At 35.3% G+C, this 14723-nt stretch overlaps 1 protein-coding gene and 1 pseudogene across 1 annotated transcript; one reads left to right on the forward strand and one right to left on the reverse strand.

Annotated features, from left to right (window-relative positions):
- The first annotated feature begins 296 nt into the window (after positions 1 to 296).
- LOC142169134 (early light-induced protein, chloroplastic-like) lies at positions 297 to 1494 on the forward strand (annotated as a pseudogene).
- A 1245-nt stretch (positions 1495 to 2739) lies between these two features.
- Positions 2740 to 13805, reverse strand: LOC107769949 (uncharacterized). Its single transcript, XM_075229551.1, has 18 exons — positions 13380 to 13805; positions 10263 to 10502; positions 9517 to 9580; positions 9306 to 9435; positions 9035 to 9179; positions 8475 to 8714; positions 8299 to 8383; positions 7615 to 7717; positions 7080 to 7205; positions 6895 to 7008; positions 5270 to 5388; positions 5095 to 5182; positions 4895 to 4987; positions 4722 to 4811; positions 4458 to 4577; positions 4290 to 4381; positions 4005 to 4062; positions 2740 to 3013 (listed from the first exon to the last, which is right to left on the reverse strand). Exons 1-18 carry the CDS (start codon positions 13570 to 13572, stop codon positions 2936 to 2938), a joined length of 2178 nt encoding a protein of 725 aa, XP_075085652.1. The 5' UTR covers positions 13573 to 13805; the 3' UTR covers positions 2740 to 2935.
- Between the last annotated feature and the right edge of the window lie 918 nt (positions 13806 to 14723).

A 14723-nucleotide genomic window follows, 5' to 3' on the forward strand; every position in this document is an offset into this window, starting at 1 on the left:
AGGGCATTTTTATAAACAACTATTTTTCTTAAAAATTATGCAATGCATTATAATTTTAATACACCACACCAAACAGTAGATACGGAATAATATATGCATAACTAATGCTTGCATTACTAATCCATGCATTACTAATACACCTTATTCCGCACTATTCTTATACACCCTACCAAACGACCCCTTAGTTACTTGCTAATCCTCAGTGTTTTGCTATACATATCTTAGTTTCTGATAAGAGAAGAGTAAAGCATTTTCTCTAATTAATACTATATATTTGTGAGTTTTAGAGAGGAAAAATGACAACTTCATTTGCCATGCAATCCATGATAGTGGGAAGTAGTCCACCGGCATGTTTTTCAAAGAGAAATGGTCTGAATCAGTTTGGTTGGCTGTTACTTGCCACGTCTTCAGAAGAGTTCACGTCTTCGCGTTAAGTGCATGTCTGAGGTAGCTAGCTAGTCCATAAAACTTATAACTTATTATTTTATATTGTTTTCATTGTTTTTTTAAAACCATAAACAGTACTATTTATGCGTATGCTTGACTTTTTAATAAATATGATAGTACAAATGAAATGGAGTAGTTTTGAAGGGAGTAAAAACTAGAAAGTTTATTATTATAATGAGAAGAATTCTTGAATAAGGAGATCATATTAAACATGCAGGATGGTGAGAAAAAAGAGCAATCTTCAAGTCCCTCGACCAATACTGCTGCTACATCGAAGCCAACACCTCTTCCTCCTGCAAAGGATGGGATCTAATTTTTTCAAAAGTTCACATATTTAAGCAGTGTTAACATCTATTTTTCACCTAATGATTAGTCGTTGCACGTTTCGTCTCAAAAAAGAATTTACTTATATCAAGTTCAGCTACTATATATATTTTAGCTCGATTTCAGATTTACATTTCAATTTTTCTTTTTAAAAAATATATTCGTAAGTAAAATTTCATTATGTAAAATAATTTTCCAATCACAAATTATTTACAACCCTCTGGGAAGCAAACTAAATAAATCACTCCTTTGGTTAAAATTTCGTATAGTCTAGTATTTTTGTTAACCGTGAAAAAAGAAGTATAATTGGGAATTGAGTTTGGACTTTACTTCTAAGTTCTAGGCTTCCCATATTTATTTGGAATTAAAAAACTAGAAGTTTAGTGGTCTGAACGATGTATAGTAATAACATTATAATTCTTATCCTCTACTCATTATTCTGCAACAGCCAAGCACCAATTTCTCGGACGTATTTTCATTAAGTGGAGCAGGACCCGAGAGAATCAACGGTAGGCTAACAATGATCGGATTTGTGGTAGCCATTGGTGTTGAGCTAGCAAACGGTGGAGATTTTCATGGTTTTTGGGGACAAGTGCTTTGCTAACCTTGTATGAGTGCTGATGCCGAAATTTGGAATGGAAAATTTGCAATGCTGGGGTTAGTTGCTTTAGCTTTTACTGAATATGTTAAAGGCGGTGGCATCTTCCAAGTCTGAAATGTAAATTCTTTAGCTTAAGCCAATATTATACTGTTTTATATCTGATGTAAACAATATTATATTGCCATGTAACCCACACCCTCAAATTTCAATTAAAAACTTTTATGTTTGTGAATCTGGTTTCCCAAGTTTTTAACAATCGGTTCACATATTTGTTCCACTTGTCTTATTTTTTCTTAAATTAGTTGTATCAGTCTGGCCTGTTCTTTTATGAGTCAAGAAATGTCGATACATATGATGAGTTCTACCTAATCCCCAGTTGGTAAGCTACCAAAATTTTCATCTTCTTGTTGGTGTGATTCTCCTATCTTGTACTTCCCTTTGTCTCATCTTGGAAATCAATTAAACAATTTAAAAAAAGTGTTTACTTTTATGTAGCACGCCTATTCTTCACTCTTAGACAAGAACGTTACTGGTAAAAAGGAAAAAACAGTGAATCATGTAACGGAGCTATCACTAAGTCATCTCTTTGTTATCCAATTGACATCAATACGATGGTCTAACAAAATATCAAATTAAACTAGGATTTTGACATGTTAGTACTAATATTCTAAATACTAAACTAAAATAAAACATTTTAAGCGACCAAAAGAACATAGTCCAGAATACACGCGGAATAAACTATAAGCATAATGATGAGATAATATCTGTCGTACAAGCATCAATTAAAAGTCATTGCATATTTCGTAAATGGAGAAAAATTCCTCATACGAACAAAAGTCATATGCCCCCTCCGATCTTTGCATACAACGCACAAACACACTCGAGTTTTAAGAGAAACATTTTAAGGAAAGAATAGAAGATATAAACGTGATTTAATGAAAATGACTTCTCCTCAGTACCAACTTGAGACTTTATGAGCTGCCAACATAAGCCTTCATTATTGGAAGAATCTTGAAACCCTCGTGTAAAATATACTGGACTCAATATCTGTAGATGGTCAGATTATCCAGAAATGTTTGGTTAAACGCAAAAGATAAAATATAATCGCATGCTTCATTTTTTATACCTTCATAATATTACTTACATTTTTCACACTGCTTTTGGTGACCATTAAAAGTTTACAACATCTTACACATTGTTGAAGGGAAAACTATACTGCCTACATCATACACTTTGCTAGCGCAAGTTGTTTGAAATTGATAAGAAAAAACCACGTTACTTCAACAGGCACTCCAAAATTGGTCACGGACCAAAAGGGTAAAGATATACGATAGCTGCATCGTCAAAATTGATAAAATGGGAGCTGCTTTTCCTTGTAGAACTATATCGTAAGCCTAAGCTTGACCAATACCTTTATTTATTATACTGGTGATATATCAATTCACTCAGCTGTACGTAAAAGTTCTCTACTCTTAAGCTATGAACAGAAAAGAATGACAAGAATACATATCTATGGATACATGTATATATATACACAACGTAGTCTTCTGGGATCATAGTCCGTCAAACTGGTGCCTCTATCTCTTGCCCATTTCCATTGATCTCATCCTTCTGAGGCTTTTCAGCCTCCTCTACACTATCCTGTTTCCAGATAGAACAATTCAGAGAATGATTCCTCAAACTACAGTAATCATAAATTATTACTAGTAAAAACATTTTTAAACACTTCAACCCTTCCAGAACACATAATGAGATTGAAAAGAGATCAGACTTGCTAAGCACAAAATTTAATAGCTCAATCATAGTTAGACATGCATACGCCAGTGTTATCAAAGGCGAAAAGCGCAAAAAAGCTCTAAGGTCCTTTGGGGCTTTAAGCGCAAAGTGCAAATAAAGCATGTGCTTTAATGAAAAAAGGCACAACCGGAGAAAAAGTAAAAATATGCATATCTAGTCTAAGAACAATAATTATAAGCTTGAATAACAAATATATGGACAAAGAAATTGGAAAAAAAAAATTACGATAAAGTTAAATATCAATATTTAGTGTCGCCTTTTCAGGATTACGCTCATTGGCAAGTAAAAGTATATCTTAGAGCCTTGATGCGACACTGAAGCGCCCACAAAGCGAGGCGAAGCGCTCAACATATTTTGAGCCTCGCTTCAAGGCTTAAGCGCGCCTTTGACAACTCTGGCATACGCTCTTCAAACAAAACTCAAACACAATTTCTAAATGCAATTCTGAACGGAGTGTCTTCGGATGTCATAAAAGGATCCTGAAGAAACATAAAATTTTACTGGGACCGTATATGTGAGATTCCACAAAAACAAGCTTGTGTCATCTTCTGTGGACATACGATTTTAATCATGATGATTGAAAGTCTCTAAGAGCAGGCAAGCATACAAGAGTTTGCTTCGGACCGGGTGTGTGTGTGTGTGTGTGTGTGTGAGGGGGGGGAGTTGGAACTAGACAAGAAAAAGCATTAAACAGAGAAGGCCAGTGCACATAGATCCAGGCTCAACAAAGAAAACCTTCTTACTTGGTCAAGAAAATATCCTGACATCCATCAAAATCCCCTAACCTACCAGGACCCTATGGGTTGAATCAAGAATAAAAAGCAATCATACTTACATCAAGAGGAACGTCAACTGAGAAAAGATTTATGCTGCTAGGAGAACAGCTAAGACCACTGCCAAAAACGAAGAAAACAAATCAATTACAGATTGGAAATATTTACATTCACCACCACAAATGAAATAGGTAAATAGGATGTTTCCACTTGAATAGTATTAGATTTAATCAGCAAATGGCAGATTATTACATGTTTCAAAAAGTAACCTTCAGAGAACAAAATTATAAAACATGGCGTTAAAACATATTCTGACAAAAAGCATATGTTTTGTTATAAAAACCAACCTTCGAGACAAAATCAGCTGCCACACGTACGGAATGAAGAACTCCTCAGGATGACTCTCTTGTTCGTATGTGAAACGCAATTGGGTAAACATCTACGGTGTAAACAAAATCTGTCAGAATATGATTATCAAATACAAGCAACTCATCATAAGATGGCAAAACTAATACCTTTATTCCATCACCTCTCCAAGATCGGCAATTAACAACAATGACTTGCAATACTTTCTCTACAGACCATTCTCCGTCCATCTTTTGGGCATCCATGCGACTGTTGAAGAAGTCCAAGACCTTGAAATAACATAATCAGAAAGTCATAATGCCTTCCAGACTACACTACCGAACTGTTTACAATGAATAGAAAGTAAGTCCCACTTCCAGAGAACCCTTTTTCAAAAACCTATGAACTGCAAATGCACAAATGAATAAGCACACCATAAATATGTTGTCAAGCAGTTCATTGAATCGTGGATGACTTTTGAACGGCTGAAAGACTTCCTGCCTGTGCATAATTGCATAAACAACCTGCCAGTTTTGGAATGTGTTTAAAAATACTGCAACAAGCAAAGAATCCTCATGAACTGATAGAAGATTGAAAGTACTGATACCTCAGGATTCCGTGGCAAGGCATAGGTCAGAATTGCATTTAATATCTCAAGAACAATTCTTAGGAAGTCGGTATAAATATGCAGCTCAGCTGCCTGCAAATATATTTGAAGAACTTCAATGCTACCGAGTACCAATTATGCTAGCAGACAGCAATTAAAAAAGAAAGACTCGATGATGCTGAAAGCCAAGTGCGAAGTACCATGTCTTCTTGGAGACTATCTCCTTCCTTTGATTCACCATTGGGCACATGCATCTTATCATTTTTTATCTCTGCCAATTTGTTGTACCTAATTTATAGATCAAGTTCAAAACAACAATTGACCAACCTAAAAAGCTCTGAACTCACCAGCAGACACAAGGAATAAGAAACTTACTTGCGTGCAAGCATGTCAAATAGGCTGACCAATTGTTGTGATGCATAACCACTTAGGCGATGGACATGAGGTGCCATATTTGCTAAAGTTGCAAGACAATTTGTATGAAGATAAACATCCTGTTAAATGCATCAAAAAACACATGCTTGAAGTCAGCTTTCAGGGTTCGATCAAATTCATCACCAAATTACCAATCACCAGAGTAACTTCATTGGTAAGTACAAAAAGAGGAGGAATATTAATTATGGCACCCATACTCAAACAGAAGCAAGGGTTCATTCCATGATTGTTGTATTGCTCTACCCGAATTGAACAGTATAGCAATTCAAATTGATGCATCAGTAGATCAGTAGAAATACTGCCTCATGTCGGTATAGTCTGATGAGGATATACGTAACAGTTGACTATAAAACATAAGCAAGTGTGAAAATACAAAGTAGGCACAGCTCCAAAGATCTCGGCAAACAGATGTCTTAACAGTTGCGAGATGCAACTCATACCTTCATCATCCTATTTTTGTATCCTTTATTTTTTTATTTGGGGAAGAGAGGGTGGGGAAATAAGTCTCAAAACGTTTTTCAATAGGGCCCAGTTAGTGTAGTTTCGTTTTTTTTCAGAATCAGTTTATACTTTAGATATGCAGAAAGACAAGCTTAAATGCTTTAACCACTGCAATGGTTTTCATTACACCCTCAACTTCTTCAGAAATTTTTAAAAAAAAAGTGACATTCACGTCTGAAGAGAGACATGAGAATTGTGACTCGAAAAGTTCACTAGCCAAATTTTAGTAACACCACATACAGAGTTTTTTCTATGTTTGAAACCTCAGATATAATAGTAAAACTTTCAGCAGTACTATTTGCCTACTTTGCATCATCAATCTGGATGACTAGCTGTACACTTTTCGTTCATTAATAAGCTTCTTTTTGCTTTTTTTATTAAGAACCTTCATTAATAAGCTTCTTTCCTCTACTTATGAAAAGAAAACATTTAGAAATATCTAGAGCATTTAGGAGAAGTAACTTATTGATATTTCTCTTGCATATAAAAGATGTGTCGTTTCATGCTTTCAAGCCAAATCATAACTCTCCTTCATAGAAAAAGTTATTTCATAATCCTTAAATACTACAACAACAACAACAACAACAACAACCCAGTAAAATCCCACAAGATAATCCTTAAATACATTAGCTTCTTTAATTTATGCATTACTACTGAAATTTCCCAAAACTAATCATTAGTGCGTATTCCGAATCCAATTTGCATTCCCAGTCTTGACATCCCAGCCAAGAATGGCACCCGGAGCAGGTGTAAGAGACTTTGCAAATGAAAATATATAACAAATAAAATAGAAGCGGAACTTTCTAAAATCAATATTCCAATGTTTAACATACCAATAAAAGATGACATGCAGAACATGCAATGAGAGACTTCAGAATTGAAAATAAATAAAAAAACTAACAGCATATATAGTGGAACTGCCAAAGGTAAAATTAAAGAGAGAGAGAGAGAGAGAGAGAGAGAGAGCGCGAGAGAGAGAGAGAGAGAGAGAGAGAGAGAGAGAGAGAAAGAGCATGAGAGAAAGAGCGCAGGAACAATAAACTAACAGACATTTTATATCATACCCGCAACTTAGATAGGTTGTATTTCACTGTCCTCGTCAAAATTATGACCATAAGAGAACCAAGAGAAGTCTGATGAAGAACCCGCTCTTGGTACCATGGAACAAAGGGTAGCACCTGCAGAAAGATGTGAAATTAAGACAGTCCATGGCTTAAATATCAAAAATCCAGGGAGATTCTCTATTTACCAGTTTGTGAATGCTGGCGTTGAATGAGGAATCTTGGCTAAGTATAAGAAGGATAATCAGCACCATATATATCTGATTGGATGTCCTCCTTGGTGCATTATATAGTGTTTCTAGCAAAGGCATCAACTGTTTATTTATACAAACAGACAGTAAGATTCTAAGTTGTAACCAAGGGAAAACCTAGAGTAAAGCTCAAGTTCAGAGGCAAGAAATTATAATTACTAACGTGAGAACACTTGGAAAGTGAATAAGAAAAACAGTGGAAAATTTAGCATCTTTTAACCAAGGATAGTAATCCCAATTATTTTTATTTTTTTAAGATATCAAATCCATAAATAAGGCAACTTGTTGTGAAAGCGGTTGCAAAGGTCAAACTACAAGGTAGCTACTTTATACTTTAGTTGATTAATACACTCCTTATCCATTATGTCTTCTCTTGATTACCTTATAAAGTGACTGGCGGGAATGATATCCACAAGCAACAACCATTATTCAGTCAAGAAATAAACATATAATATAAATCATCTGTGCATACCAGTGTATCCAGATCAGTCCGCACCAACACATACTCAAGAAAATCGGAATTCCCTTGAACGAGTGAATAAAGCAGAAGTACAGAAGTCTCATCAGCCAAGCACCTGGAAAGATAGTTGCAAGCCCACTCATTACCAGAGCCAAATAATGTCTCAGCAAACAATTGTATCGTCAAATGTCCAAATACACATTTTCTATGCTATCAGACCTCAACGTGGAAGTAGTTTTTAAGGTCTTTCACTTTAAACAGACCTAAAGGATTGACTAAAAGTCAAAATGATAACCATGAGGCATCATGAAGTGTCATTTCTTCCCAACTGTCAAAGCCTCAGTGGTCAATGAAGTGGGTTGAGAACCATGAGGTCCCAGATTTCAATTTGCACCCAAGGGTGTGGCCCAGTAGTCAATGAAGTGGGTTGAGAACCATGATGTGTTAGATACAAATCCCAGTGGAGTGGAATTAGTCGAGGTGTACGCAAGCTGGTGCGAACACCACGAATATCAAAAAAAGAAAGTCAAAATGATAAAGCCTCTTCTCCGCAACGGGGAAGTAAAGGGTCACCCAAGAAACTTCTCATGCATAGCCAATTTTGGTAAATAAAAAAAAGGAACTATTATTGTAATTAATTGTACACAACATCTTGTTGTCACCTTAGATCAACAAGTGAGATAGGCTGACACTTACATGCCAAGGGTATCAAAAAGAGAAGCAAAGGGTAATCTCACAACCAGACCACTAGGTGCATTCCCCTCAACATCTACACGATCAACTGCTTGAGAGAACACAAACAAGCTTAGAATCATTAATAAAATTCATGAAGTAGCAAAAGGGACACTGAACAAAAAAATAATCATTCTAACATTCAATATCCCGAGCATTCTCAAGGGCCTTGCAATAAGGATTCTCAAAGAAGGGTTCTTCCTTTGGAAGCGAATCTGGACTGCTGTAGTCGATTTTATCTTTCAAACGATCCACGCCAAGACACTTGCGGTAATGAACAAGGATGAGTAAAATATTAAGACTGCTGTCTGCCAATGGGCTTTTTGAAGCTTCATTACTTGAACTGACAAAGAAATTCAGTGGCAGTAACACGAGATTTGCTGCAAGTCAATGGAAAAAGCAGAGGCTTCAATGAGAATGATGGGACAGCACATTGACTAAACAAGAGATAAAATAAGTGAATGAATTGCGACTGGAGGGATTCAACATTTCTAGGAATCTCTTTTGACCACGAAATATTGCAAACAGGAGTAAAGGATTAGGAGCCAAATTAGCGCTAATCAAGTAAATATAAAGATCATATCTCACACTTCCATAATATACTAATATGCTATAGAACGGAATGATAAGTGAGTGTGTGAGTGTGTGTGTGTGAGAGAGAGATAGAGAGAGGGAGAGATAATAAATCACTTTACTCTACCTGCAACAGAGCCAACTCTCTGTAGAACTCCTGGCTGATATCCTTCAGAAAAAATATAATAAGATGAAGCCTTCAAAGGGAAGCGTAGCTGTGCGACGTAGTTAAGAAGTAGCTTGCGAATAACCAGATTGACCAAAGAAGTTGGCTGCAGACAGAAGTACATTCAGAAGTAGCTCATGACTAGCCAAAGAATTTGGCAGCAAATACAAAAGCAAATTGATAAAATTTCAATATTTTTCAGAGATATCTACTGCAAGAAACCATAGATGACCTGAGCCATTGCTGCATCAAAGAAAGGATGAATATCATCAGCACCTAGTGATGGTCCAGAAAGAAGCTGAGTTGACAAGGCGACAAGCATGAAATTAAGCAACTCGTGGTGTAGAAGATATGTATCCGAGCTGTCAGAAAAAACACACACTATTAGGCAAACAACTGGCAAGCCATGTGAGAAGATACCTATTGCACAAAGCTCAACATACCTTACATCTACTCTGCCAAGAAAATTAAGCACACTATGCACAACAAGATGCTCAATACCCTGTACTGTAAAAGATAAAAGAAAGAGGAAATGGTGGTAAGAGTAGGAAGTAATGAGCTTGGACTCCCAGAGATCTGAAATCTTGATAAAACATAAGTGAGAAGGTTAAACAATGTAGATTCCCAAATGTTGAAAACCCAACCAGACCAATATCTGCAACAACTTCTGCAAGCTATCCCACTGAAACCAGCTATACAAGATATTACGAGTTAGAATCTAAAAGAATCCTTCGGCCATTCCAACGGTATTGCACAATTTCATCCATACATAGGTAACAAGAATTTCGTGATTTACCCTAATAATGTATCTCCAAAAGCTAATAACCAAACACCTCATCAGTACTTGGAGTGTAATTGGAGACAACTATTCAAGTTTTTAATACATTAGACTGAATACTGTCTTGAACTGTGAGCAATGATGTTGATAAGCGTAGAATCCACTATTAGATCTTCGAACAAATAGCATAGATCTATTCGCTTTGTTTCAGCCATAGTGGTTGAAACAGTTTAGTGGTCACTTTTAAGTAGCTACATACTCCAGTCACCCTCTCCCCGCACACAAAAGTAAAAAAAGAAGAGATAAATATAGGAGAAAGAACGAAACCGAAAAATGAAATGATAATATAAATAAGAAAATCAGAAAGTCCCACTAAGAAAAAATGAACAAACTATGTTGTGAATGCATTACCTTTAGAGACGTTACTTGGAATTTCCTCACTTTCATTCAGAGACATGTATAGATCTTCAAAGTTGTCAGTTTTGGCATTCTCAATGAGGTGCTTCAGAAAAACAGATGAGATGTACACTGCATTGAGAGCTTTCACATAAGCTGATGAAGATACATCGGACGTAGAAACACACTCTTGCAAACACCAGGACAGGTGAATTAATATTTTTGCAAGGTGCCTTGTATAACAGTTGTTCTGAGCTGCAACAAAAAAACAGATGGAATTTAGAAGATAATAACTCTGACCTCATCATCCCAAGAAAAAAAAAGGATGGAATAAATATGTCAGATAAATTATTCCCATGCATGATTAAGAGTTGGTTCTAGAAAAAGTAAACAGAAAAATTATAGGCAGAAAAGATACAATAGGAGATCCTGATAAAGAGTTCATATGGATAGTGCCAATAGCCCACTGATATGTCCTAAAAGCTCTCAGAGCGACATCTTATAACCACTGCAGCTATGTGGATATAACTAACAACTACATATCAGCAAGAAAATACATACAAAGCGAAGCATGAGGCATAAAAACATGAAAAGTAGAATGGAGGTACCACGTTTCACCCTCTGCTTACCTAATTATTTCAGGCTTGCTCTAACTTACATGGAAATCAGTACTAAGTTCACTTTTCCCAAAAGCAGCCTCCACATAACAATGAAGCAGAGAAAAGAAAATACAATTTTACTTAACACAACATTGGCAGGAAGTCAAAACTCTAGATAACTTCAGCCCAAGTAGCATTACCTAATTTTTGCACTACACTTCAATATGAAACAAATTTTTCAACTTAAATAGTTGAGCAATTTTCATGAATCCGCTCAAAGAATCCAGAGAATGAAGTTCTTGATTCCATAAACAACTCTACGGGCAAATTTTATGCGTTCCATAGTAACTTCATCTAGGCGCTTGCACTGTAGTTGAGCTTCTGCGTTTGTCTCCTTCTCTCTATTGGACTTCTCCTCCTTCCGTACTCTTTATCTTTCATCAATTCTCTCTTTTTTTTTCTCCTTTGTTTTTTTATTCATTACACAAGAACTCCAGGTATAATGTCAGTTTAAAATGTAACAGAAATCAAATGCATTCCTAAGCAATCTATATTCTAGCTACACCAGCACACAAATGGTCTTAGAAGGTAGCTGAGATACTGCACAGGCTTGATGCAAAACTCTTTTATGCTTCTCTTTGTTTCTAATAAAGGTGATAATTTTATTGAAAAGATGTACACTATATAGAGAACCTTAGACATGATTGGTCGCTACAAAAAGCAACCAATCATCTGTATTTCCTCGGATATTTAAAGAGCTCCAAAAATAAAAATAAAAATAAAAAAGAACAAAATTCCTCTAATATGTTCAAAAGAGTTTTCCTTTCCACCAAAAGCCCTCCGATGTCCTCTCTCGGTATTGTCTACATGACCACTAGGAATGCTACTTCCCATATTATCCCTTCTATTTTGTCTTCTGAATTTCCACCTAGCAGGTCCTTTACCGTCCATGCCATTAGCCATAGTATTCCATAAAGATTTGAGATTCCACACCTCACACCAAAGTTTGTGCAACACCAGACAGTAAGCAGTTTCTTAGGTCATCTTTGTTATTAATCCCCTTTAAATTTCAAGTTGATCCACTTGTAGCTCATGGAATGCATTCATCTATATACATAAATGGACATCCAAGAAGCCATATTATACTATACATTCAGATTAAATTGCATATTATTCTGCTAAATTCGAACAATAATAAACTATACTATACAAAATTATTTTAAAGACATACTTAAACTAGAAAACATAAGATATTCTATCTCTCCTAAAACTTTAGTCCATTTTAATTTTACAAGGATCAATTTGACAGATGTTGGTTTGTAATTTGATATATAATTATTCACTTTTGAAGGAAATTTAGACATGGAAATTACTATAAGTTGCAAATTCTTCTATTTCAAACGGACAACACGATCCTTTTAGAAAATTTTAGTTAGAGAATTCTTTCTTCGATTCTTAGGAAGCACAAATGAACAAATCGGAACCAATAGACTTTTGTATTAAAAAGTTCTAAAAGATCATCTGAGGGGAACCAGAGGCCGACGTAGCATGTTTGTTTTGGGTTCAACCGAACCGAGCATTTTAGAAACAGCATCTGTAAAAATTACTAAACTTCAACAATTATTTAATTTCGAAACCATAATCCCAGAAGTGCATTAGGCTCAATGGTAAGTTTTCAAAGGTTGAATCCATCAAATTTAAATTTTGGACCTACCTCTGAGGGGATCAATGTCATAGACGCTAATTTTACATCTAAAATAATCACCAGTTCAAATTTTTGGATTGAGAGACAACTAGGCTAGTATCCACTTTAAATAGAGTACGCGGGAGCATAAGAATATTCAGCTAGAGCTCCACCAAGTGGCAAATTTGATGAATGGCTTCAGATATAAGTGCCTACATAACTAGTATAGACACTAAAACCTTTCCAAATCCTTAAAAGGAGCAAACTACCAACACCATATATTTGTATACAAAGATCACATTTATGTATTAAGCCATATTTACTCATTTTACTTATCTTTACCATTTTTGTAGGACAGATTTCTGAAGTCTGCACTTTGTAACACAAAACCATAAGATTCAGGCTTTCAGCTAACGCAGGAGTCACGTGAATTTGCAAAACTGTGGTATGAATTTATTTTTTTCTTTTCCATTTCTATTAAGTTTAGCTATTTTGCAACCTGATAAAGTACCTCAACAACTACGACAGCCACGATTCACTCACTTTCCCCCAATCCACATATAATGCACCTTATTAAAAAGCACACAACCTTATTAGCAACGCAAACTAGCATACGGTATTCCGAAATCTTCTGACATCAACTAGAATAATCAAATAACAGTTTCTAACAACACTTCAAATGCTCGTCGGCACCAATTAACAACCTAGCATATGCGAACTAACATTACAACATATAACTTATTTTTTTGGTTAGCAAAATTCAATAAATAAACTAGGAAATGAACAATTTAACATATAAAAAGCATAAAGGCTTACAAAAAAGTTAGAAAATGCAGATAAGTTATGTACCGAAGAGGAGGCAAGCTTGTTGAACACGATTGGAGGACCAATGGAGATGAAGAGGAAGTTCTAGAAGCTTCTGCCAGTAATCCGAAGCAAGCGGAAACGATTTCTCTCCAATAAATGCTTCAATTAGATACTCCGCCGTGTCCTGCGGCCGTGCGCCACCATTGAAACTCGGTGTTGACGGTACTCCCCCCATTCACACTACTCCGTACCGACCAAATGAACGGCGTATATATTGACTCTTCTAGAATGTTCTAGTACCTATCGAAGTGAAAATTCACGAGATCGTAGAGAGTGTATAGAGAGGTTTCAATGCCATTGCGATGAAAATTTTTGTTGGAGCTGTGGATCTGAGAGAAAAGGAGAAGAGTGGCTTAGGAACGAAGAGAGAGAATGAGAGGACTTTTCATAGCAATCTCTTTGGTTTTTGATAAAGAAAAAACTTAAAATTCTACTAAATTTACAGAAGTGCCCTGGGAATTGTTTTGTTTGGATATTTTTTCATTCAGGGTGGGTTTGGTACGAAGGAAAATGATTTTCATGGAAAAATATTTTTTTAGAAAATATTTTCATGAAAAATGAGTGATAAAGATTGATTTTATTACTTATTTTTTCTTGTTTGGGGAATAGGGTAGGGAATGTTGATAAAGAATTTTATAAAATATTTTTTCTTCTCTTGATAGGGAAAATATTTTCCTCCAATTTAAGAAAAATGAGTTCATGAGAAAAATATTTTTCTAAATATTTAAGCTAATCAAACATGAAAAAATTAAAAAATTCTACTTGCCAAACACACCCTTAATGAGTTTGTGTTTCCGGAGGATCATTTTCAGACTAAGGGAAATGGTTTTGGAATATTTATTTTTGTCAATGTTAATTGAACCTAGATAAGTGATAAAATGCTAAAGTATATGAATCATTGTATCACGAGCTTGAATTATTTTTTTGTCCTTTTGAATTTTTAATAAATAACATGATAGTACAAGGAGGATTAATAGATTAGACAAAAATTATTGTAAAGCTTTTAATTTTGAAATTAATTGTAATCTAGTTTGTTTAAGCATAAGACATGACGTATCCCAACGCTAACACGAAAAAGTATTGATAGTTTTATTTTGATTTTCAACGTGAGGGAGCATTGATTGATAGTAAGTATCTAGTTGCGAATTGAAACAAGTCATTAAGCATGAGATTTTGATTTTTAATATTGATAATGATAATAAATAAAACTTACTCATGTTTACTAGACAATATAGAATATTGTAATGAAAATGAATGACAATTTTTCACTTGAGGCTATCTACTAATCAAAGCATTCCTAGTTATATATCTTCCTCCTCCATTAGC

This window comes from Nicotiana tabacum, chromosome 14 (assembly GCF_000715075.1).
Source record: "Nicotiana tabacum cultivar K326 chromosome 14, ASM71507v2, whole genome shotgun sequence".
Classification (NCBI taxonomy): domain Eukaryota; kingdom Viridiplantae; phylum Streptophyta; class Magnoliopsida; order Solanales; family Solanaceae; genus Nicotiana; species Nicotiana tabacum.

What these genes read in the sequence shown, in the direction of transcription:
- LOC107769949 (XM_075229551.1), bottom strand. Translation starts at nt 13,572, where the DNA reads ATGGGGGGAGTACCGTCAACACCGAGTTTCAATGGTGGCGCACGGCCG. An exon ending in CAGCTGATTTTGTCTCGAAG is followed by an intron (nt 4,063 to 4,289) that starts GTTGGTTTTTAT and finishes CGTTTTTGGCAG; the next exon opens with TGGTCTTAGCTGTTCTCCTA. An exon ending in CAGTTGACGTTCCTCTTGAT is followed by an intron (nt 3,014 to 4,004) that starts GTAAGTATGATT and finishes ATCTGGAAACAG; the next exon opens with GATAGTGTAGAGGAGGCTGA.